The sequence below is a fragment of the Coloeus monedula genome, assembly GCF_965178545.1.
Source record: "Coloeus monedula genome assembly, chromosome: 4".
Taxonomy (NCBI): Eukaryota; Metazoa; Chordata; class Aves; order Passeriformes; family Corvidae; genus Coloeus; species Coloeus monedula.
The window spans coordinates 66048957-66074704 of NC_138784.1; the positions used below are offsets into that span (position 1 = coordinate 66048957).

Below are 25748 nucleotides of genomic sequence, written 5' to 3' on the forward strand. Positions count from 1 at the left end.
AAAACTTACTTCACAGTTTTCATCATTTTATAGTTGCTTTCAGTGCAGTAGTTTCCTTCAAGTCATAAAGAAAATTGTTCTTAAAAAGTACCAAATGACAATTTAATTAACCTTATAAAGTTTTAAAGGAGTTGTTCACCAGGGCTTAAATCCATTCCGGGACACAGGCATCTCTGTATGTCTGCATGCAGCTTTTGGGGATCAGTAGCAGTAAAACTGATAATTTTGTTCACTCAACGCAGCAAGAACTTAAAACCTCCAAGCACAGGAGTACCTTCTGGAAACATGCACAAAATTAACTCAGTTTTGTCATTTGTGCGCCAGTCTAAAGCCAGGACAAAGTGTTACCAGGTTTTGAAAATTATATGTTTTTCATTCGGCTTTGGAGATGGAGAACAACTGATGAGACCTAATCTGTGCAGAAGAAAACCAAAGAGAAGATTTTGGGGGCAGGTGGCTAATGCCCTTTCAGCAGGCTGCATGAAGCATTTGGTGGATGTGAAGAACAGAACGATGGTTGGCCACAGCTCCAGTCTTCCACCATCCAGAGGCTGTCCCGAAAGGACAATTTCTCTGTTTTACAGAGCTACTGGTTACTATAAAATAAAGTTGCAATTATGAAAACAAGACATTGCACTTACAACTCAGATCTAATCTAAACCCCTTAAGCTTCTCAGTCAAATTCAGCTCATTCTTCATTATTTTTTGTGTATTGTGGCAGGGGCTAAAGAGAGGAGTGAAAAGTGAACCTCAATTAATTTATGTCTCCTACCTACATCATTACTTAAGAAAAATGGACTGGAATTGGAACTTCCAACTCTTGGCTTCCAAATTAGTATGGAAATTAAAACTTTTTCTCTTTCTTTATCATACACAATGTAGAAAAGAAAGTAGTGTCTGCACAGTTCTTTGAATGTAAACTATGCAAATCTTTCTCTTCAGGCAAATCTTTCTGCAGATTCCAGGCTAATAATTGTATCTCCCTGCAGACCTGAATAAGGCAACTAAATACCAAGATTTGTGTCCTATTCCTGTCCTCAAAGATTCTCCCCTAGATACTTCCAGGTAATTTTTAAAGAAGTCTGATGGTTTTTGGAGAATTTATTTGACAGGGTTGCTTCAGCTCCCAGTTTGAGGCGCCTAACTCTCAAGAACAAGCACAGACACAAAGACATAGTGGCTTTGCATTCCAGTCCAGGAGACAGTCTCATAATTTTCTTGCCAAGACATTTCAGCACATCATTCTGTATTAGTCCTCACTTTGTAATATTGCTTGCATGCAGTCACTATCTAGTACATTGTGCATTCCAGTGTACAACATTTAGCAGGTAGATTGTCTGCTGAAGACCATCCAGTACAAACTAATAAAAAGTTTTCAGCTAATGATGTCAGAGACCTTTGTATGGGATTGTGCCATTAGCCATTATACAGTTTGCTACTGAGTGAGAACTTAAATTCTCAAATCACAGCCCATCAGTTACCGCAGGTATCTGTCACTCACCTGCAATAATCCATCTTTTATCCTAGAACAACAAGGCCTGGGAATGTGTAAATATGAGGATGCTTGGGTGAGAATGTTTCTACAGAAAGCTAATGAAGTCTATTCAGACAAAATGCATTCATTCTTGTTGATTTTAAGCTGAGCCTTACATATGTCTTGCACATACCTAAGAATACTTTGGACACATATTCAAGTTCCTGCTCTTATTTCTTGCTCTAAGGGAAATACTTTATAGGCTTTTTTTTTTTTTTTTTTTTAATTTAATGAGAGATATGTGTGCTTTCACTGACTGCTTAAATGCATTAAGAAAGCCATGGTATGTGTCTACTAGGCTCATACAATATGTAAACCAGACTATGAAAAGGGATGGTATTCCTACCCAGTGGTTAAAGGCACAAAAGAGCCATGGGAACCTTGCTCTGGCCTTTATTTTTGGCTTAGTAAAACAAACCCTAATTCTTTATTTGTCAAATTACTATCTGTTACAGTTTGAACTTTCCTCAAGCCTTGCTCTCCTAATGAAGTTTAATCTGCCTCTGGCTTGAAGCAAAAGAGTATTGTGTGTTCGTGTGTAGGCAGTGTGAATGTGGTTTTGCAGAAAAGGAAGTCTTCTGAATGTTGGGGGCTAAAATCAATGGAAAGTGGAAACCAGCCTATTGCCCTTGTTTTTCCAGCTGTCAAATTTTACTCTTATAAGGCAGACAGTATTTCTTTACAACCTCATTAGTTTTTCCTAAGCAAACTGACAATACCATTCACTGTTCTGTGACTGGAATCTCCATAATTTATGCTATTCTTCTTCTGTGAGAAATACTCTGAACACTTGTGTGCAGAAAAACGAATCTTTCAGCAATGTGTTCAGGGGCCCAGACATTTCTTCTATTTTATTTAACATTATAAGTTGGACAGGGAACTAGATATAGAAGGGAGAAAATGTGAATCAAATTGAAGGAGACAGCAAGCGTGAAAAATTGTAAGGGCAATGCATATTTTAGTCTGGCAAAATAGTATGTAGGCTATTAAGGAACTTGGAAATAAATATCAATAGATTTTATAGAAAGAGAGGACATTATGGAGATTGGTTTTCTGAAATCCTTCTATAATTATACCATTTTAAAAGCAGACAAACTGGGTATGGGGAGAGTCCTTTGTTACAGGAGGCAGTCTATGATTTCCCATGCAATCTATATGCTAGACTTAGGTGTGCAGGCATCAGATCATCAGCTTTCTGACCCCTGTGTTTGTCATGTGTGAAAACTTCTCAGATGTGGTGAACTGGTTATGATTCAGCAAGTCCAGCTATGAGCAGGAGTCAACATCAGAGTAGTTACAGTAACTTTGCACCTATTGCAAGCTATGGATATTGACTGTATAATCCATCTCAACCTGGCAGGGCTGGCATATGGGTTTTGCTTTTTCCCTTCCTCTAAAGGTTTGACATGCTGGGAGAAATGGTCCTATGTTCAGGCTGTTTCCAATGAATCTTATTATTATTATTATTATTATGGAAAAATCAGCTACATATGAGACATATTTAATTGACTGCAGGAGAGACAGTAATGAATTATTGTTTCTCATCCACCCCTATGTTTTTCTCACTCACTAACATAAGCATTAGCACTGCTCTGCTTAAAATGAGAGTATTCTGCTTTTGATTTCACCTCTTCTCAGCTGTAGTGTAGCATTCTCTCAATTAGGTAAATTAAATATTCTCAAATGTGAAAATATTACCAGCCTGTACAAGACAGAACAACTACAGAGAAGGTTTGTTTCATCAACCTTTGTCTGAACTTGTAAATTACTGATTTCTTTTTGTGGTAGTTGCTTGACCTGCCTCATTTCAGTTGCTGCCAGTTGTCATAAGATGGAAAAGTACACAAAATCTTGAATTCTGCTTCCACCAGAAAAACCTCAAAAAAAAAAAAGCTTGGGTGCAGTCATGTTGGATAGCAGCTAAAGAGGAAAGCAGGAAAAAACAGGACTGAAAACCAACTCAGTCTCTATAAATAATACAAAGTGGCAATTAGTGGTATGGGAAGTGAAGAAGGGACAGTAGGAAACGTGTGTCCTTTTCATCATTGCCAAGAGGAGTAGCAAGGCCTGTCCCAAGACATGTAAATGCCACCTTGTTAATGCTAAACCACATCCATGGCCCTGAAACCTCTGAACTGGATAAACCCTTCATGCTGCATATTAAAAAAAATGTAAAAACATAGAAACTGATTTTAATCTGTTCTGTTCTCATTCTAACATTCATTAGAAAATTGAATACTTTCTTAAAGTGAAAGAAATCACTGAACACTGTCATGTATCACTGTGTTCATAACTGCACACCCTCTTTTACAGTGGAGAGTGATTAAATGTAGATTTCTAATCAAAATACTGCAACCACCAGAAAATATGATCATGATCCAAAGTTCGGTAACATCACAGGACTTCATAAGAGTTTTTTTTGTCCCCACAAAGAGAAATGTCTTTTTAACTGTTTCCTTTTGTTTTGCCAAAACCAAATGGAAACATGTAAGACAGAAAAGACTGCTGCAATACAAACTATATGCTGGGCATAAACTCTGTGGACCATTTTGAAATTAAAATGTATCTGACACAAATATGGATTTTTTTGCTCTTAGTTTTGCGCCATAAGGTTTTGTAACACACAGTTCTGTAACACAATCTTACTTTAATTTGTGTGCAACATCCATAAAATTGAAGCTGGAATGAAAGATTAAAGAAACATCCTTCCCGTATCCTTTTTCTCCCTAAGAGTTTCCTTCGGTTTTGGCATTTTGGCTTGCTTCTGTCTGAGGGCCCATTCTGCCTAGACTGCCAAGGCTATGCTGGAGGAGCAGTTCCCAGTTGTTTCAACCTTGATTTAACAGTAAAGAAAACCCAACACGAACCAAACACAACCCCCACCCCCCACACCCCTCCCCCCCAAAAACCCCAAAAAGCCATCGTAATAAAAAAGCTTGCAAGACTTGTTCCTGTATTTTGGATCACCAAAACACATCACTACATAGCCAAAACTACACCAGGAGAGTATGCCATCTTGCCTGTTCTTAAATACTAGGATACCATTCCTCTAGGGTGGGATATGCACATGGGAGCAAAAAGTCTTAATCCTGTTAACACCATTTACATTGATTATGGTCTACAAGAGCAGCACTAAACCTGTTATTCCCTTTACCTTTCTTTCAGCCTCTTTTTTCACATAGAGAAGGCGACAAGGCAGAGGAGGTGTGGCAGCTGGGCAAACAGAGGCAGCATATTTTGCTATGAACTGTGACCCCCAAATCCTAAGCAGTATTTGTGGAAAAGAACAATCTTGTTGGTACTTTCTATCAATAAAGAAATCATCAACAGATTTTTTTCTAACTTAATTTAGAAAGAAAATACTTTTATTTGCTCTTAAAAGAACAAATCCTCAGCCAGTCTAGTGTTTTCTATCATTGGCATTTATTATAGTAGATAACAGCTGCTGAGAGCCTTCGATCACAGAGCTTTTGAAGGCTGATGGAAGCATCAGGTTAATATTTTTAATAGCTCTGGGACCTGAACCTATATCCTCAGGATTAAAGCAGAAAAAATGAAAATGAATATCCCTTTACAGACAAAACCCACCTATCCTTTGCCATGCAGAGAATGAGTTTGTCTACAGAGAATCTAAAGAAGTGAATTGACATCTACTCTATTTTATTCTTCATATACAAGAGATTTTGGTATTACCAAATGACAAAATGTTCTGGCTTCCCCCAGCGACAAGAATTAATGCCCAAAATGTAAATTAATAGGAAACTAGTAAACAGGCTTTTCCTTTTAAACTGCATATAGGAACTGAGTCTTGGGAAGGAATCAAAGTGTATCCTCAGAAAGTTATAAATTCCTCTAAAAAAGGCTGGCAGGTGATTTCCTCATTATATCATCAAACTCAGCTTCAAGAAACACTCAACAACTGCCATGGGCACTCAATACACACACATTTGTCCACATTCTCTGGAAAAAAAAAAAAAAACAAACCTCAATAGTTGACTTTAAGCATACCGAGGCCAAAAAAATCCTCCTTTTTCTTCCCCAAATGGACACCAAAGCAACTTAATAGTCAGTAAGTACATATACAGAGAGATATATGGTTCTGATTCTGATCTTACATATTTAAAGTGGCTGAATTATGAATTACTGTCATGGACACAGAGTCAGACTGTTCATTTTATATGCAAAAATGAACCTGGAGAGGGGTGAAGAGATGGTGAGCAAATATTGAAGTGGGCAACTCACCCATTATAAAGGAAGGATCACCTTCCAAGACTAAAAATAAGCCAAAGAAAAGATAATTTTCATGGCTTCCATGGAGGGATGAGAGAATTGAGTTTCTTCAGTTTTAAAAAGCAAATAAAAAGAGGAAATCTTAGAATCAACCATAGAATGGTTTGGGTTGGAAGGTGTCTCGGTTTTGAAAGACAGGTGTCTGCTAAGGAAGGCAGAAGCCCCCCTTGAAGTGGCAGATATAACCCTTTTTCCCTCCAAGCTATTATATTTTGAAATCAAGGGCCTTCAGGCAGAGATGTGGGAAATAGGAATAACAGTTCTTTACTATATATATATATATATATGTATGTATATGTATATAACCAGTCAAACAAAAACAACAACAACTATGGCAGTAACAGCACACACAAACCCAGTGCCAGCCTTCTCGGCTGTCAGGCTATTTCCCCTCGGGTGCAGTTCCGCTCGCAGCCGGCAGGGGCGCTGGCGGCTCCCGGTGAGCAGGGCAGGTGCGATGGTTCCCCCGCGGCTGCAGGGGGCGCTCCGGAGCGAGCTCGGGGAGCACGCGGCACTGGCGGCCTGGGATCCCGGGAAGGGATGGAACAAAGGCTTCGCAAACCCCTGGGCAGCCGATCCCGGACTCTCAGGAGCAGCAGGCTGGGAACGGCAGGCGGGAGCAGCAGGCTGGAAACGGCAGGCAGGAGCGGCAGGGACGAACGCAAATCCCGGGTGGCAGGCGAGATGTATCCAGATGGGAGAACCCCACGGGTGCCCAGGCAGGCAGGGCGAGCAGGGCTGCAGCGTAGCGAAAAACTCGAAGCAGCAGCAGTGGGGCAGGGCAGCCACAGCTCGGCCTCCAGCAGGGCAGGGAAAGCGGCTTTTGGGGTCCCGGCGTTGTTTCCAGCAGGAAGAGAAGAACGGCCAAAAAAAGAAGAAGCAGCAGCTCCTTTCTCTCCAGCTTCTCTCTCCGGACGCTCAGAGCGAACTGCCCCCACACCCAGGTGTAGACAAAAAAGTAGCCAGGCCCGCCCCACTCCCTTTTTGTCTTTCTTAAGTACAGCTATTTGTCCCCTAGCAACATGCATATGGGAGAAAATTCCTTTAACAGAAAAAAAACCTAAGACTAAACTAAAACCCCAACAGAAGGGACCTTGAAGATCATCTAATTTCAACTCCCCTGCCATAGGCAGGGACACCTTACACTAAACCAGGTTGTTCAAAGCCTCATCCAGTCTGGCCTGGAACATTTTCAGGAAGGGGAAATTACTCTTCTTACTTGTGTGCAAAATGACCTGCTGAAATGCTACTGAACATTAATATTAAAGGGTGGGATTTCCACCACTGTAGTTATTAAAGTCTTAAGTGGATTTGTCTCAAAGCAACCTGATCTAATCAGACCTACTTTGAGCATGATGTTGGCTGGAGGTCCCTTCCAAGCCACAAGATTCCATTATTCCATGGTAGACAGGAACAACTGAAGGACTTTGATAAATAATGCCAGTCAGAGACCAGTGCAGCTTTGCAAAGAGGCTAAAGAAATCTTCTCTAAGTCTGTACACCCTAAAAATCCATACAATTCTAATGAATTTGACAAATATTCAAGATATTACATGACTGAATTACATGACATGATATTCAAGATATTACATGACATGATAAATTGCATGACTGAAAAAGCTTAATACAGAAGTATGTATCACATTACTAGGTTTTTCTATGCTGGTTGTGCACGTGTGCGTGCACACACCACTAAAGAGCAGAGCTGGAGTGTGCAAACTCAGCCACTCAGAGGAAAGAAAATACAATAGCTTGGACAAATTTTGGATGCTATGCATTCAAAACAGGATGTGGCCAGGTAATTTAGAATTTTTTTCCTCTGGACCTGTTATTTTACTATATTTTTGCAAATATTTTTTTCTATACATCTGCAATACATCAGATAACATAAAACTTGCCCGGATGTAGACACATAAACCTCCCCAAACACAGCATGTACTGTAGAAGTCTGCTTTATCTGTTCTTTGAGAATAAACTAGAACCAGGACAAGTTCAAGTATCTGTTCTGAGACCAAGTGTATACTGAGAAATTTGGTCAGAAATGTTACTTATATAATTTAACCCTTATTCTGACTTGGTAATAAAGCAGTTCAATAGAATAATATATACATATATATATATATATCTATAAAATCTATTTAAACCTGCAAATTTAGCTACATACTGCACACTCCATCATAACATGTACTGATTTAGTCACTGTATTATGAATGAGCTCCATTTAAAAAGAAGGCAATCTCTTTTTCTTAAATGAGAGAACAAATGAGATTATGTACAGAAAATACACATAGAAACATCTGACATTGCTCTCATATAATTCCATTTAATGCTCCATATCAAGGATTTTTGCCATTCCTTAGAAGAGGAATTGCTGTATTTTACCATTCAACTAAACACAGACCCATGATTTTCCCTTCCACACCAGGGAAATCTATTCTATTTCTTACTGTAAGAAAACAATTTACACAACATGCAAGGCTTCAATCTTGGAAACACACACTTCAGGCACAATAATTTGCAGCAGAGATCTAAATAAAAATTTCTGATATCAAGTGTTTATAGCTTCCATTGTGGAGAAAGGCACTCAGGATGCCAGGTCATTTGGGTCAAATTTCTGACCTTTTCAAGAGAAGCTAACTTTCTTCTTCAGAACTACTTTAATAGATAAGCTGTGGTGGAAACTGCCAAAATAGATACCAACGTCTTAAGACTCACACCTGCTGATCGCTGATAAAATCACAGAACCACAAAACATGCAGGTTGGAAAAGACATCTGAAGGTTGTGTCAGCCAAAATCCTGCTCAAAACAGGGCTACCTACTGAGGTGAGGTGGGTTTGCACAGGACCTCATCTAACTGAGCTTCAGATACCTAGAGCAGTGGAGAGCCTGTTGTCTCCTTGTATAACCTGTTCCAATGTCTCAATATGCTTATAGAAAAAAACCAAACTGAAACAAAAAAACCAAAACAAACAAACAAAAAAAAACCAAACCAAAACAAAAAGTTCTACCAACTAAACAGATGTCACTGTGTACTGCTGAGAAGAGTCTGACTCTCCCCATCAGACAACCACGAGAAGAAACTCTGCCCACCATGTGCTCTAGCACCCACAGCAGCCCTGTGGCCCCTCACTGGGCTTCCTCTATTTTGCCAGAACCTCTTATGCTGGGAGGGCACAAAACTGAACAATCTCTTTCCCTGATCTTTCATCTCCACAAATAAAAACAAGTAAATTAACATCACTGCAGAAAACTTCAACACATAAGTGATGCAGTAAGCCAGAACTATGCTCCATTCCTATGTAAAAAAAATAGTATTTTGCCTCCTAAATGAGCCTAAAGATAACACATGTGTACTTTCTTCAACACAAGGTCTCATATCAGATTTGAAGTCAGCTTCAAAGGAACTGGAGATTACCTCTGGAGAACACATTGAGGCTGAATGTCCTCATATTATGTGAGCTGGGGTGCAGCATTTTGTGCCTGTGGGTAATCTCTACAAGCCCCTTTCACCTCCTGGTGCCTTCTATGTCACCCCCTCACTCTCCACTGATAAATATATGCTTTCTTTAAAGGGCCTTTTAGAGAAAAATTGTCCCACAATCTGCTAGTTCTAACACATTTCCACATAGGACTCATACCTATCAGCTAAGAATTAGACCTATTTTGAGCAAAACTCATTTTAAGCTGCTCAGCAAACAGGTTGGGGCTATCACAGACAGGGTGCTGGAAAAATAAACAAAGGGAATAGTAAACAGTGAGTGGCCACCTTGTTTATTCAGAGTACTGTGGTTTATTGATGTTGCACACAATCTCAAGTTTAGTTGATCTTAGAGGTTACATGTTTTGTCTCACATCCAACCCAATCTGAAAGGGATCTCCAGCTGGCTAAGAAAGCTTTCAATAGCCATAAGCAAGCCATAAACCCCTTCCCATGTCATTGTCCCCTCGTGTAAAAGAGAATAACCTTGAAGCAAAGGTCTGTCACAGTCACCACACAGAATGAAAAGAATAAACTCAGCTGCTTGCCTCTTGGAAAAATCCAGGCAGAATTCCTTCACCTCTCTAAGAACAGGATAAGAGAGGAAGTGAGCATACAAGGAGAAGGGCAGGCTGCCTCATAATCAGCATTCAGTGTTTGACCCCAATATCAATATACCCAGTACCAAAACACCAGTACCCACAAAATGCACTGGATATAAGCACAAATACAATAATAATAATAATAATAGTAAAAGTAATGGAGAGGGATCTCATCACTGAACTGCAGTGCTGCATGTAACTGGAATGTTTTTATGAAGGAAAGTTCTTTGGCAATGACACTCTGAGAATCTGGAATAAAATATATCTTTTTATTTTTTTAATAGCTAATGGAAAGTAAGTCATCATTTGAGATTCCTGTATCTGGAAAAAAAAAAAAAATCCAACTCAAGAAAGATTGTCTAATTGGGTTTTTTTAATTAATTCTATGAGATCGTCTCCCCCACCCAACACATCTCTGTAAATTACCACAGTAGGTGTGAAACCTGCCCCAGTATTGATTCAGCTGGCACAGCCTTCCTCTATAAAAGCCTCTTCAGAGCCCCTGCATCAGGGTGGTCGTTCTGCTCTCTCCAGCTGCTGAGGAGATGCTGAATTCCTGTGCTTGCCCCTCTTCCCCAGAGCCTGCTCTAACTAGTCCAGGGGCATATACACACAAAAATGCAGCAAGACTCATGTTCTTCATGAACCCACTGCTCACCATCTGGATGCTGGGGAGGATGAATTCATCAGCTAAGAAAGCATGTACTGTGCAAGCAGATTCTCCCATGTCTCAAAGGAATGAATGGGACCAGATTAAAAAAAGTCTCTGGTTGGTTGGACCTGGCTGGTGGGCAAAACTATGCTGGCCAATTTGTAAGTTTTCTCCTGGCTTCACTTTCTGAGCACTGCTAGTGCAGATTGTGGTATACCTGACTGCATCTGAAAGCTTCAAATTATTGTTGCAATTTTATGTAGTTTAGCCTTTCAGCTGTTCATGTTAACTTAAGAACACATTTACCTGAGATCAGGAAATAGTAGAGAGGGAGCATGAAAAACATTCAATGGAATAAAAATTACTGACAAATTATTCTTTACCTACTTTACTTTTCAAAATTTTGTTTGAAAAAGTTTTACATTTGCAAGTATCCATAAGTAAAAAAATATTCCTACTGAAGAAATGAATGGCAAACACCCTTCTCATTTTAAAGGGACCTACCAAAGCTAGAAAGATGGTAAGTTATTAAATAAGAGGCAATGGCTTTAAAGACATATTCATTTTCATATTTAATAACTGTGTATGCACTGTTTTCATTCCCTAATGCAAACCACAATAGAACACCTCATGAGGGCTCTAAACTCTTTTGTCTTTGCTGTAGGTTTGTCTGCTTTAGAAAAAAAAAAAATTACAGTGCATTATTTTCAACAGTGGCAGGAAGTGGGTTTTTAGTCGAATCAGCTTAAAAAATTCCAGCTGTATTCACGTTGAAGCCATCAAAAAATCTAAGCCTGAGATCACTTCTCCATGCCAACTAAATCCTTTTCAGGCCTCAAGAAGTAAATTTTTGAAAAAATGCCAAGCCTCTCCTTGAAAATAACATCTTAATTGGTTGATATTAAAAACACCCAGAAAGTTCCATTCTGAAAATACAAGTGCTCACATTTTTGTGTTCTAATTTGATATTTGCCTTGTAAGAGCACTCAATGTACTCACACAGAGACTGCCTCAGAAATCTGCGATGAGAGGCATGCAGGCTGGTTACTCCAGACAAGGAGGAGTTTCTAAGGACTGTAGAAACTACATGTCAGGATGTGCATCCTGTGCCGCTGTAGTGCACCAGAAAGGCCAAAGAGGTGTGTGACAGTGTGTGATTCAAGGAAAACAGTGTGTTTCTTTCCCTGGGTGGCCATGGCTCAGTGGATATCTCAGAGGATAAGGAAAATCCAGCCTTCTGAGAGCAGTAGTTGCTTTCAAGGAGTTTCCGTATCAGTGTTAGGTTCAAACCTAGTTAGATGCTTGGGATCAACAGACAAAAAATGCAGGCTTCATATTGATGTATCAATGACACTGTTCTAAATACATATGCCATTTTCCATTAAAAATAAATTATTTCAGGACTATTAATACATCTACTGTTGTTATCTTTCGCTCTTTTTTTTCCTGTTGCACTGTCAGCTGTGGTGTGCGTATCTACTATGGTACTTCTACTGTTCAAACCTTTGTGTCATGAGAGGGAAAGAAAATGAGGCTCATCATTAGCAGCCAATTGAGCTAAATGAGGAATCAGACATTTGCCCTGCATATTTCTCTCATCTCTGTAAGTCTAACTCTGCAGCTCCTTTAAGCTGGGAGACTGAGAGATCCAGCCTGATTTACACAGGTGTTAAAAGAAGACACATATTTGCCCAATTTAATTGATTCTGAGCTGACATAAAATTGATTTATTCTGCATAACTCAAAGCTTTTAAAAATTTTTTTTTTCATTAAGAATGGTAAAGAGAAATGCTATTAAGCAACAACAAAAAAAATTCTAAGAAACAACAATAAATGGTAAGGAGAACAGGTGACTGAGAAAGTCTATTACTCTCAGGAAAGGATTTACCAGACCTTGTGTTTTTCAGTTGCATTTCAAAGCAATATCAGAACTGTGAAATTGCAAAGGAAATTCTAAAAGGAGACAATAGTTGAGATTATATTTGAAAGTGAATTTTGATCCATCACACATTTAACTTGTAATTATAAAATAATATTTTTTTTATTTTGGAAGGCCAGTCTGACCTTCTTAATGGCTGAAAGCAGTGCCTGTAATGAAAAAAAAATTGGATTCAGGTTAATTTTGAGGGGGTTTTTTTGTTTTTTTTTTAATAGAAGCAGTTGCCAATACACATTTTTTTTCCATTAAGAAACTTGGCAGTCCCAGCTGATTGTGATGTCTCCTCATCCACATTCTAGAAGATAATTTTGGTGAGGCAATCATTTATTCCAGAGCTGTGAGTAAGATTAAGCAGAACAGTTCAAAAGTCTGGGTGCTCATTCCATTCTATCACTAAAAGTTTCATTTCACAAAATCATATTAGCATTTGAAATTTTACTGGAAATAAAACATTCTCATAAAAATAGGATGTATTTTGTATGAAGGGTTTACTTAGAGCCCCTAAATGAAAAAATTAAAAAACCCCAAACAAAACCAAAACCATTATTCCTTTATTATCGATGTCATTAAAAGTATTATCGATGTCATTAAAAATGACATATAGCACTTGGGAGATGGTGGCCAAATTACAAATTAAGCCCTCAGCCCTGAAAGATGCTCATAGACCAGTCTCTAAGCTCATGGTGATTTGAGGGCATTCACACACCAGATCTGAAATTCACTTTCTCCCACTAACTCACAGAGTTCCCAGTACATCCTGCATTTCTTGGGACTCCCTGATAGCACTCACTGCAGTTGTGCACTGGTGAAAGGCTTTCCAGAGATTTTTTTCTATCAAGGTGATTCGATGGAGAGTTCCAGAATTTCTTTTTCTTTTTCTTTCCTGATAATGATGAAACACCACGGGCTAGTTTCTTGTAGATAAGATGTAAGATAGCAGCAAGACATGTCTTCAAAATGCTGCCTTGGAATATAAGCATTCTAAAATTATAAGTTAAAACTATGTGTACCATGTTTCTGAAAAAAATCTTTGTATAATCTGGGGTATTAGTTGTGGTAATCAAGGAGCATTTGTAGCACTCACTTTTGCATAACTGATTTGCTGGGTTAGAGTAGTAGCTGGGAATATCCCAAATATTGCTGTACAAAGGAGCAGGAAACAAAACCTCCACCAACCCTACCAACAAAAGAATCAAGAAACTTCTCCAGCAGGAAAAATTAGCCTTATGTACATAAAGATAAGATAAAGAGCTAAATTCTCTAAAGGCTATGATGGTCCCAGCTCCAGAGTGGTTTCATGGGAGAGGCAGAGCTATCACTCCTCATCTTCTTTCCATTGTTATATCTGAGTCTCAGATCCAGTAAATCACTACCAGGATTTCTGCTACCTGGAAGAAGCCATACCAGTGGCAGATGAAGTAATGATGTAAATGCAATTGTACCAAGTCTGCATTGAATAAGGATGGAGATACAAAGGGAAAGGAGGAATGGTATAAACCCCTCTGTTAATCACAATAATTCTCTTCATTCCTGGAAACTCACACTTATCTTACTTTGTACACTTCCCAGTAAGAGACATCCAGCATCACCCTCATTCACACAGGTAATGGAGCATGCTTCCACCCTTAGTTGTATCCCTAGACCCCAACTCTGTAATCAATTGAACATACAGCCTTCTTTTAACCTGGTGTCTGCTGAGCCGTTGCTGTCTGAGTGTAAGATGAGACGAGATGAGCTGAGGAGCTGCACTGTGAATCAGTAAACTGTGTCCCTAAGACAAAGCCCTTCCCTGAGAAAGAGTGCCTAGTCCTTTTATTAAAGAGTGTTACTGACAGCACTGAAAAGTCAGCACCGAAAAGAACAAAATACACATCTTGAGAAAACAGCCAGTTCAAATAACAGGATAAGTTCTTGGTCTATGTATTTATTCATGGCAGGATCTCAGTCAATGCACTTCAATAAAATGAGTAATTATTGTGAGTCACGTCACTAATTACATCTAATACACAAAGAGGCTTGTGCAGCACTATGTTTCAAAGTGCACTGTGAGCTCATCCAGTATGGAAATGGTTCACAGAGGAGTTCTTGTTACTGGTACCCAAACAATCCTGAAAAAATTGGGGTATTAAAAATGTCTGTGCCATTTCTCTCTCATCACATTTTTTAAAACATAAAAAGAAGATGTGTTGTAGAATAACGGCAATATAACTGCCTACGTAGGGATTTCAGCATTTGCCTTGGACAGGCAACACAAGGAGGAATTGTAATGACAGAGCAGTGGAATTGGCCAAGATAAGCTGCTTTCTTCTATGACAAATAGAGAGAGCCAAGATGTGAAGAATCTGTCAAAATGTTCTAAGATAAAGTTTGATTTTTCCATACCAAAACAAAAAAATACAAACGAAACCATGGGCTGGTTCAGACACAGGTCAAATTGACTGAGTTCAGGAACATAAAGAGACTAAAGGAAGTAAGTCATCACTTTGATAACAGATCTACTTATTATTGTGCAAGAAAAAAAGCAAGTCTTCACAAATTTTGTCAAATTCAGATGAGTTCTTCATCCAAGAGTAGGATCAAATTTGTAGGCTGATAATTTGTTGCCTGGTAACTAACTACCTTTGTTAATTGTCAGGCACCTTTGTTGCCTGATAATTAATCTACCTTGAAGACATACTTATTTGTGCTTTCCCATGAGGGTACCACTTACAGTAATTTTAGAGCACAAACACAGAACTGGACCAAACACCACCTGTGACTTCAGCTTTATTGCAGGACCATTTTCATAACTGAAGTCAAATCATGTGGCACAATTTATCTAAATACAGAAAAACCAAATTATCCTCTCCTGTACACTCATGTCAACAATAATGAGAGTGAAGCCAACTCAGTGACACTGCCACTGAAGAAGAGTGCGAAAATAAGCAGATTCAATGTCATTTGGCATGTGGGACCTTTACCCATGGATCTCTAGAAAGAATACACAGGTTTTTACATAATGCTTCCTTTAATATGTTTTTTTTTTTTTTTTTTTTTTTTTTTACATTTACCTCATAGCCTATTCAAGCAATTCAATTTCAATACAAGATTTATTGCATTAAGCCTCTGTTTATTTAACAGAGAAATAAAGAAACACAAACAAAAAAGCAAGGAAAAAAATACAGAGAAGATACAAGTCTAAAAATGACCCACAAAGACTATAATTTGTAAATTAGGCATTTGTCTTTAGGAACAACCAAAGCTATCAATTCAAGGCCCCATCTGGAATTTTGTGCACAGTTCTGGTGCACAACATAAGGACTTGAAACCATTTGAGCCAGTCCAGAGGAGGCCATGAAGTTAATAAGGGGACTGGAGAACCTCCTGTACAAAGACAGGCTGAGAAAGTTGGGAGAGCTGCTCAGCCTGGAGAAGAGATGGTTGTGTGGAGAACTCACAGCACCTCCCAGTAACTGAAGGGGCGACAGAGAAGCCAGAGGGGCTCTTTGTCAGGAACTGTAGTGATGGGACAAGGAGTAACAGGCACAAATTGAAAGAGAGGGAAATTTAGGTTAGATATCAGGAATAGTTTTTTTTACTGTGAGGGTGGTTAGACGCTGACACAAGTTGTCAGGGAGGTTGTGGATACTCCACAGTGTGGGGTACCTTGGCAGTGTTCAAGGAAGGTGGAATAGAACTTGAGCAACCTGGTCTAGAGGGAGGTGTCCCTGCCCATGTCAGAGGGGGTTGGGATCAGATGATCTTTAAGATCCATTCCAACCCCTTAACATTCTATGATTCTATAACAAACTGTAAAAAACAATCTTCATTACTAAAGAAAAAAATGAATTTATTTTTAGTTAGATGTATTCAGAATTAAGTTTTTAGATCTCCAGTGAGAGACAATTAAGTTGGAAAAATTTTCACATCATTGATGTTCAACACTTTATAAATTAACATTACTTAAGACCCATGAAGTGTGAGAGCCACAAATCAGTTAATTTTGAGAAAATACTACTCACAATTTGCTGAAAATCAAGCAACTATATGAACATTCAAGATGAGTTCTGCATGTAAACAAAATTAAACCATGGATCTCTTCTCTCTCTTTTTTTAAATTTCTACTTTATTTTGTAAGTAGCTTTCATTCCACGGACACCAAAAAAGATCCAATCAACTATATGAGCGTAAACCTTTGCCTACCAGACTGTCATCAGCACAAAGTCCCCCAAATAATAAATGAACTTTTTATTAACTGTGGTAACATTAACATTACAATGAGGGATTGTTTAAAAACAAGTTGTACTGCTGTTGCTCAAGAGCTCAAGGAAAATGGTTCTCAGTTCCTTTATTTTTCCTTCAGGGTAACCACAGGGGTTGCATTAAATCTTTTAAAATATGTTGACAGTTGAATAAGTGCTGCTGTTGCTCTGGTGACATTTTATGCACTTTAATTGTCATTAATGAATCTGACTGATACTTTCTTAAAAGTCCTTTACGTGTTCTAGTAATTTTATAACAAAGAGAAGAACAAAACTGTCTGCAAATTAGCCTTGATCCACTTCTCATATGGAATTTTCACTGCAGACAATAGGAGAATCTGCATGGGAAATATCTGCTAGACCAGACATTTGAGGTAAGAATACATTAAATGTTCCCAGTAAATTGTGAAATTATCACTTGGTTGTGTATCTCCATATAAATCTAAATCCAAAGAAAGTTCATTTTGAGTGTATTTTAAAAAATAAGTACTGTATCTGCTTCAATCCATTCAGAATTTGATGTTAAAATGCTATGGCTCAGCATTTTAGGGCTGCAATAAAACCAAAACAGTAAATGTGCATTGAAATGAAACAAAGTCTGACACTAACCTGGAGTCTAGTACCTCCTTCCTTATTCTGGTAATACTGCCACTGATTTCAGAAAGGCTTTTTTCCCTGTAAAGACTGAAGGATACAGCTCCCAATTATCTGTTCAGGAACGTGCAGTAACGAGGAGGAATGCATGGAGCTTGAGAAACCACAGGCACCACACTTGATAGTTCATAAACAGATAAGGTAAGTCTTTTGCTATGGAGAGAAAATAAACTATGACACTTTAAATTATGATAGGTGATTTAAGAAGATTAAAAAGGATCTATTCCAGGGACAAGGAGCCAGAAGAGGCAGCAGGCAGGGGAATAGTGTATTAATACTGTAGGGAGACATGTAGAGTCCTTTGCTTGCCCCATCCCAGGTTCCCCCACTCCTGCATGCTCAGTGGGAACACAGCAGATGAGTCCCAACACTGCTGCACCTGCTGCACCACAGGCTTCACATCTTTGCAATTTCAGAATCAGAAAAAGCTGGGGCCATCTTTCTTCAGCTGCAGTGGCTCTTCAAGTGCAGATATTGTACAAATATCAGTGGGGTTTGAGCTACCACTGTTGAACAGGAAAATCAGGTCATGCCAAATTGCTCCAGGCACATGGAGAGCCCCTTTGCCTGACTCTCCACAGGCCCAGTGCCCAGTATAAATAACCATGTTCACCTGAGCAAAGCTGCAGTTCAGCTCCAGCCTGACCTCTCCTTTCAGCTGAGTAAATGGCTATACAAGGTGCAAAGCAATAGGAATCAGGCCTCAGGGTTCTGTACAGCACTGCAATTTTCAAGACACTCAGGGTACAGACAGCAGTAAGTTCCACACTCACGTCATATGCACAGTTAACAACCTCAGCTAAGTCATGAACTACATTTTAATTAGACAAGGGGCCAGGCTTTTGATTTCAAAAATAGAAGTTAGGGTTGCAGTCCTTCATCCATTGAAGTTAATTGCAAAATCCCTATTATCAGGCTCTTGAGGTATTACCCAGGCGCACTTTTTAATTACATTTGATTCTTAATGAAGTAGATGGCAAAGAGAAAAGCAGCCCATGATTCAAATGATTCCCATTTTTATCTTTCCTGATGAAAAACAGAATAGGTCAAGATACTTGCTGGATTTTCCCATGAGAAATGCTGCAATGTGAATAAGCTCAATTGACTTGATCCTGAAGAAACAGGTTAGCTTTGAAAAGCATCACTCATTTTCTCCTCCTGTATGCATTCTACCCCCAAAACTTATGCAATGTAATTGTAGACACCAAGCCAAATCCAATTCAGAACTTGAAAAATATCATGTAAGTATCCTAGGCTTGAATGACTTGTCTTTATTGTCTAATGTCATTTAAAACACAAGGAGTCCTAATTATGGTTTTATTTTCAAACTATGCACTTTAAAAGAGTGACAATTCTCCATAAAAACTGACAGCTTCTCTGGGCAAGGAGACTGCCAATAATTCAGTAATTCTACATGATTTAAAAACAATAAGCTATGAAGAAAGTGTGTGTTATCACACTTAGCTAGAGAACAATACAAAGTTTCACGTTTTCCTGTTACATCTCTACTCATGTAAGTAAACAAGGATTTATAGGACAAAAGTTCATACTACAGGTGGGGCCACTACCTTGTGTAGATACAACCTGCAAACTCTTTTCACATAATGAAAGTTGTTTCTTACCATCTGGAAATCAGCTTTTAAAATAAAGCTTCTGTTTATATATTATACAAAAAGCTTCATTTTTTATTTCAGACATACAGCTCATATTATAAAACACATAATTCATTTCTTACTTTTATGATTTCAAAAGGCCCAATAAAAAGTTAGGACCTAAAAATGTAGGTTCCTTTAATGTAGGTCTTTTTTAAAGGTTGACTGCTAAGTATTAGGGAAAGTAAAAAGTTTTAAGAAAAATCAGATGGTATTGCAAGGCTCTCTAACCAAGGCAGCCAAGAAGGGTTACAGCAGGAACTAGTAAGGCAAGGCTGTGTCCCCAGGGCTGGCACAGGGGGCAGAACTCTTGGGGCCCAAGAACCTCACCAGAGAAGGGGTGACTGCAGCATAAAGCTGTCATAGCCCCTTCTAAAGGAAGGAGGGACAACCTCCTTACAGGGAAGGACAGAGAAACTAAGGTTTCAATTCAGTATTTTTTCAAAATTCATAGGTTTGAGGTCTTTTGCCCTGCTGCTTCACTGTTCCAGCCTTGCAGGATACCTGTGATAAAACAAAATCTCTTGAGTTTCTGTTGAAACCATTTGCCTCGCATTACAATTCTTCCCCACTCACAAGTTTGAATACTGCAAAACCAGAACACTTCCTAGTTTATGGTCATACCAGAGATCAGGGGAAGCCTAGATTATTTTCAAGGCCACCAAGGAGATGATGTGGAATTCCAAATCAGCCTGTTATGCATAACTGTGGGAAACCTGAAGTGTAACACAGAACCACAGCCAAACTTGCTTCTGTGTTGAGTTGTGCCAAAACAGTACCATCTACACCAAAGTCAGTGCAGACTTTAGGGAAGGAAAAGAAATTTCTACCTCTACTTCTTCATTTGAATTCAAGTTCCCTCTTGGAATTCAATTCTTACTATTGCTTTTACTGGAACCATGCTATTTTAAACCTATTAAGTACTGCCTTCATCAATTTAGGGCTCCATATTCTATAATATGCAACACTTTGTAATTGTTCAAACTCTGGCTGGTATTTGTGGAAGGTCTAACTTGCCAGGTTTCCTTCTGTATGTCTCTCAGTTTCATATTTACATAGTAATGATCATTGTGGCAAGTAGAAGTTTGAGATACTTACTAGCTCCGATTATTTTTAAAGAGTTCAGAGCACACAGAATATGCCCAAGGCAGTGGCAGGGCATCCCTGCACTAACAAACCACAGAAGCCATCCTAATGCAAACAGGATTGGTGCAGGGAATAGCAAGCTCTCCTGCCTCAAAGACAATCACAGAAAAGGCAGAAGTCTGGAAAAAGTCAGTGCCCCTGTAATTAGTGACAGAAAGCTTTAGCTCAGATTTAACAGACACTGTAAGCTGAAGTGGTGGCTAAAATCAGCATTAAAGGCTAGAAGAATAAGTTACTTTACTATTAAAAGTAATACTGGGGTAATTGCATCAATAAGGTACTGCTCAGCACTTCAGAAATAAAAGAAACTTTCTTTTGAAAATGATAATTTTCATTGCTGGTTTACAGTATGGAGGCATCAGTGATTGCTGCATGCTATGTACATCCTACACAGAGCACCAAGTACACATGGAATGATATTTTTTTAAAGCATTCTGTGCCTGGCTAACTATTTTGGTAAACCTTCAGGCAGCCTCATTTTCAGAATATGAAGTGTTTCAGCTGGACACCAAATGAAAGCAACTCAAGTCATTAATACCCTCCACCACATGTCATGTGCTATATTTTTTTCCACGGAAAATTAAGGATAAGAAATAAAACCTTTAGTTGTTAGCAAGTCATAATAACTCAAAATAAAGAGAAAGGCCTATTAATTATTAATTATATATTAATTATGCATCTATGGCTATAGGTAGATTCTGGTAAAAGAATAAAATTTAGACTGAGAGGTGCCTCAGCAACACAAACCAAAAATAATAATTGTGGACACAGATCAAAAAAACAGCTTCTACCCAGTTATTGAATTTAAGGGAAAAAGAAAATGTTCAATCATGACATTTGTTTAAGAATGTTTATCTTCTTTCTTACCATTGAATGTTAGGAACACCCTTGCTTGAGGCTGGGAAGATCCTTTTACACTGCTAAAGTAAATAAATATCCCAATCAACACGTTCATTGCGAGAAATGCCATCTCTTCAGATTTGCAACTTAATATCCAAGAAACGAAACCTGAAAGAGAGATACCATGTTACTCTTCTTATACAACCTTGAGGAGCAAAAACCATAGTATGGAAAGAATCATGTTAGAAGCCTCTTTCAGCTGAATCCATAATTACTAATGTGAAGGAGGTACAGCACTTCTGTTTTTTCTTTGTGCATCTGAAAGTGGTTTTCCTCAGCAGTCTCTGTGCTGGCACAAGAGGAACTCTCTGCCTGTTAGTAGGACCCAACAGAGCCCAAGTTTTGGCTAGGGCAGACTACAGCATTAGACTCAGTTTATTTAAAATTAAGACAATTCCACCTGCTGGAAATATAATTATACTAAATGTCAAGGCAGAGCAAAGCAAGGACAGGAGATAAAGTTTCATGGATGAAAATCTGGCTGATATTTTTAGACACCTCTCCCTCATGTTTGGGGTGGGGGGGTTGGGGTTACTGGTTGTTTGGGTTTTTTTTCTTTTCTTTTAACATTTGAAATCAAAGGTGCTTGGAAATGAGCTTTAAGCTTTAGTAAACTGAGCTCTCTAATCACTCTTTAAGTTTTCCTTTTAAGAAATTCTGGCTACGTATGTCATTAATTTCAAAACCATGAAACCAAAAGTGTTTCAACACACTTGAAACTGTTAGTCAACGTTTGCTTTTTGGGCAAGCTCCTTTCAGGATACTCACCTGCTCTCATTGACTTCTACAGAGCTCTAAGAATCCCAGAGTTAGATAGTGCACTACACTTGATACCTCTGCTACTCCTGCACATCTGCTGAACCTATGTTCACTTTACAGGAGTTAGCTGCTGAGAAGCCTGAGCATTTCAGAGAATCAGAAAATACTCCAAAACTCTGCATCTTTTCCTAGCTCAGGAAGGACTTGAGATCACTGAAGTCAGTGGCACTTCCCTAATAATTCTAGTGGACTTTGGACCAGATCCAGAAAACCCAGCCAACATCAGAAGCTAAATACTGCATATCTGTATCACATCTGCTCCAAAACTGCACCTCTCCAGAAATTGTGAAGTGCAAATTTCATTTCACCTATTCTAACAACTTTGTCAGCTCAGTTGAAAAAGTGAGAATAAATAACAACATCATTTTAGGCTCATTCTACGTCACTGCTTACCTATACATATTTTCCTTTTTGATGTAAACAGCCCTTCTACTAGACACTACTTACTAGTTAATCAATCAGGCGATAAATTTGATTCTATCACATCCGGAAGCACTTTGAAAGACACAACTCCTACAGCTAGACAATATCATTAAAGGCTATATATTTATTTGATGAAGAGATTTGTTACCTGTGCAGTCAGCTTACAGTTCTTAACCTCAGCTCTGGGCCAGCACTACAGTCCCTCCAGTGGAAGCCAATATTTCTACAGGCTTGTTGATCCGGTCTCTCTGAGGTTCACACCTGTCCTCAAAGAAGTGGCTGTAACCACCCCAGCACGGCAGGAATGAGCTGTCAGGCAGGGATGACTTTAGGTCAGCCCTAGTCTGGGCTGGATCCACACCACTGACTTAGCGGTAAAAGCCCCGTATCTCATTACCACCTCTGTCATTCCCTATCCACTCACTGTAAATTGCTTGGAAAGGCTTCTCTCTGCACAGGGACTTCACATCAAGGTGGGGGTGGGAAGGAGAGCGTGCAAGAAAGAGCAGATCTCTGCAGCCCACACTCCAAACTCCCCTTCATTATTTGGTCTGAGTACTGAGAAATGCACGAAGATCAAGTAATTCTACAACTCTGCTAATTGACAAAAACAACCTTGTCAGAAATTTGCCAGCTACAGATCGGGTCTGTAGGAGAAACGTATCCATTCTGGCCCAGTTCCAAATTATCTCGAAGGGTCCTTTAACTAATAAAATGAAAGTTGCAGAGTTTTTGCCAAGAATAATTTTTAAATAGGCTGCACGAACTCTAGTACTAATGTTGCTTTGTGGGCTTTAAATTTAAAACCTTGTGACTTGCCCATGGGATATCCTTTAACTTTCTCCTCTTCTAAGAGAGAAATGGCATTAAATCCCGATAAAATTTCTTTGTCAGGCCAAAACAAATAGCCAATCATACAGAACATGTGATTTAACAGACGCAATGGGATTAGTATTTTACAGTAGTAGCACTATGCTTTCTTTGCAATAAAGATAAAAAGTCGAAGAGGAACAAGTGTGTGGCTTTCCTTCTTCCTTGAAATAATACTGTAGGAAACAATAATAGAAAAAAACCTCTTTCAGCTCTCTTTCCCTCCCACTCTCGTGCCTCCTGCCAATTCTAGTGTAATCAGTCAGAGGAGTGAAATATTGCAACATTTCATTGCTCAAATTGCAGATCTTCACTGTTAACACAGAAGTGACAGGCAAATATAAGATTGAAGTGCTGAGCAGCATGGTTCCTACCCAGCTGTTAGACACATAAATAATAAATGCATACAGTGCCAAAAAGGTACCTCAGGGTGTCTGACATGTGAGTTACCTAATGGAAATAGGTTTAATTTCAGAGATTTACAGAGCTGGTAACTGACAGATCATTGCAGGTTTGACTCCTGCTTTGGGCTTATATCCCAGTCCTGAATTTATCTCAGTAAGTCATGATACTATATTCAGCATGTCCAGTGCACATGATCTCTGCTGACAACACACAGACCTAAAGCCTTGCAAGTACTTTTAAAGAATCTTACGGGACAGACAAAAAGCAGTGTCTAATTGCATTTCTGTTCTTACACTCTCGTCTAACTGCAAACAGACAAACCGCTACTAAAGTGAAGTAGTGAAGTTTCCCTGCCACGGAGGTCGCTGGCAGCATGTTGCATGGCTTTGGGAAAGTACAGTATCGCTTTGCTAGGAAGTGCTGTGCAGGTGTCATCTGCTACAGGCTGGGTCCTACCCTTAAATCCTGTAGGGAAAATCATTCGGCAGAAGAAAGAAAAGAAATTAAGGAGAAAAAAATCCCTGCCAAACACGGACTATGCCAATGTGGAAAACATCGGTTTAACTATCTGTGAACAGCAGCAAAATTCAACCATCAGAGCCATTTCACGTCTATTACAGCAAAGAAAGAGAACTTTAAGTTATTCTTACCCGGCTATTGGAGGCACCAGTAATACCGATTTCTATCTGGATTCTATCAGTTTATAGGCTCGACTCCTGCTACCAGAACACTTTAATTCCAAACCTGGCTCATGGCAGAGGGAAAAATAAATTAAAAAAAAAAAAAAAAGAAAAGTCTCTCTTCGCGGTGGTTGCAAAGATACTCCAGGCTCCTCTGTACAATAATCCTGGCAGTGGACTCCTGAGGCTCAGGGAGCGCTTCTCGAACCCTGCCCGCAATTACGCACCTAGAAGTGAATGGAGCGGCCGCGCGGTGCCGGCTTCCAGTTACAGGCGCTGCCCTGCCCTCCGCTCTGGCGAGGCGAGGCTCGGCGGCCGCCGGTGCATCATTAGCTGAGCAAATAGGGGCTGGAGCTCATAAATAATGGCGAGGCCACACCCCGCCCTGCGCGCCGGCGGCTGCCGCCCGGTCCGTCCGCCCGCCCCAGGCAGCGCCGCGGGGCTGCTGGCAGCGCGCAGGGGCCGCGGGCTGGAGCGGGCGCGTAAGGCAGCCCGAGGCTCCTGAGGGGCACGGCCCCCGCTCCCGGCCCCGAGGGGCTCCGCCGCGGCAGCCCCCGCCCCATCGCGCCCTGTGCGCGCCCGCGGCGGCGGCGAAACTCGCCCGCAAAGTTTCTGCCCCGCCGGACGGGTCGTGCCAGGCTCCCAGCGCGGAGCTCGGGCAGGGGCCGCCGGGCAGAGCCGGGGGGAGGCGGCGGGACCGGCGGGGAGCAGCCCGGGCGGGGAGCGGAGCCGGGCCCGGGCGCGGCGGCGGGCGGAGGGATGCGGGGGCGGTCGGGAGGCCGGTAGGTGTCACTGTGAAGAGGGAATGAGAGCGGGCTGCGGTGAGAGGGGAGCCGGGTGACAGCCAGACCCTTCGGAGGGGGCTCTTTTCCCCCACTCCCCTCGAATTATTTCCTCTTTTTAATACTTTAAAAGCGAAGAAGAGTAAGACAAGCGTTAGAACAGAGGTTAGATTCAGTCTCCTGATTGATCCAGGTGTTTTACCGCAGCTTTCGGAAGCTTTTTTGCGGAGATTTGAGGCTGTATTTGCTCAAGCTCAATTTTCCCCAAGATACACAGCAATCTGCCCCGTTTGGTGAGATTTGTGTTCTTACAGCCGCCGGACAGCACTGAACATTTTACCCAAGGTGTTGGCTCCGTTAAAGACACAAGGGTTTTCCAAGCAACATCACTTTGGTTCTGGCTTAGGTTTCCTAGGATGTCTTGCAAGCATATTCTGTGCTGCTCTGACCTGCTGCCTGCAAACTTCCTTTGGATCAAGATTTTCACTTTTGGAGGGAGAGATGGTCTCTGATCCGGTCAAGGTGGTGTGGGTCGCTCATCAGCGTACTGTCACCGCAGTACTTTGAGGGAGTACATCTCGTGATGCACTTGGAGCTATCTTCCACAGCCAGAAATATGTTAACAAGTAAACAAGTACCCACAATGAATGTGCACATGCTCGAGTTACAGTTTTGTTTCC

At 40.1% G+C, this 25748-nt stretch overlaps 1 protein-coding gene across 3 annotated transcripts in view; it reads right to left on the reverse strand.

The window, feature by feature from the left end:
• SEMA3C (semaphorin 3C) overlaps nt 1–24571 on the reverse strand; it is a 118536-nt gene extending 93965 nt beyond the window's left edge. The window contains exons 1-3 of one of the 3 annotated variants that reach the window (XM_082279821.1): nt 24514–24571; nt 24257–24350; nt 21057–21197 (exon numbers count right to left, since the gene is read on the reverse strand). In XM_082279821.1, the coding sequence (XP_082135947.1) occupies nt 21057–21159 (103 nt within the window). In that variant the 5' untranslated portion in view covers nt 21160–21197; nt 24257–24350; nt 24514–24571. The other 2 variants (XM_082279820.1, XM_082279822.1) reach the window with 2 other exon arrangements.
• Nucleotides 24572–25748: the final 1177 nt, after the last annotated feature.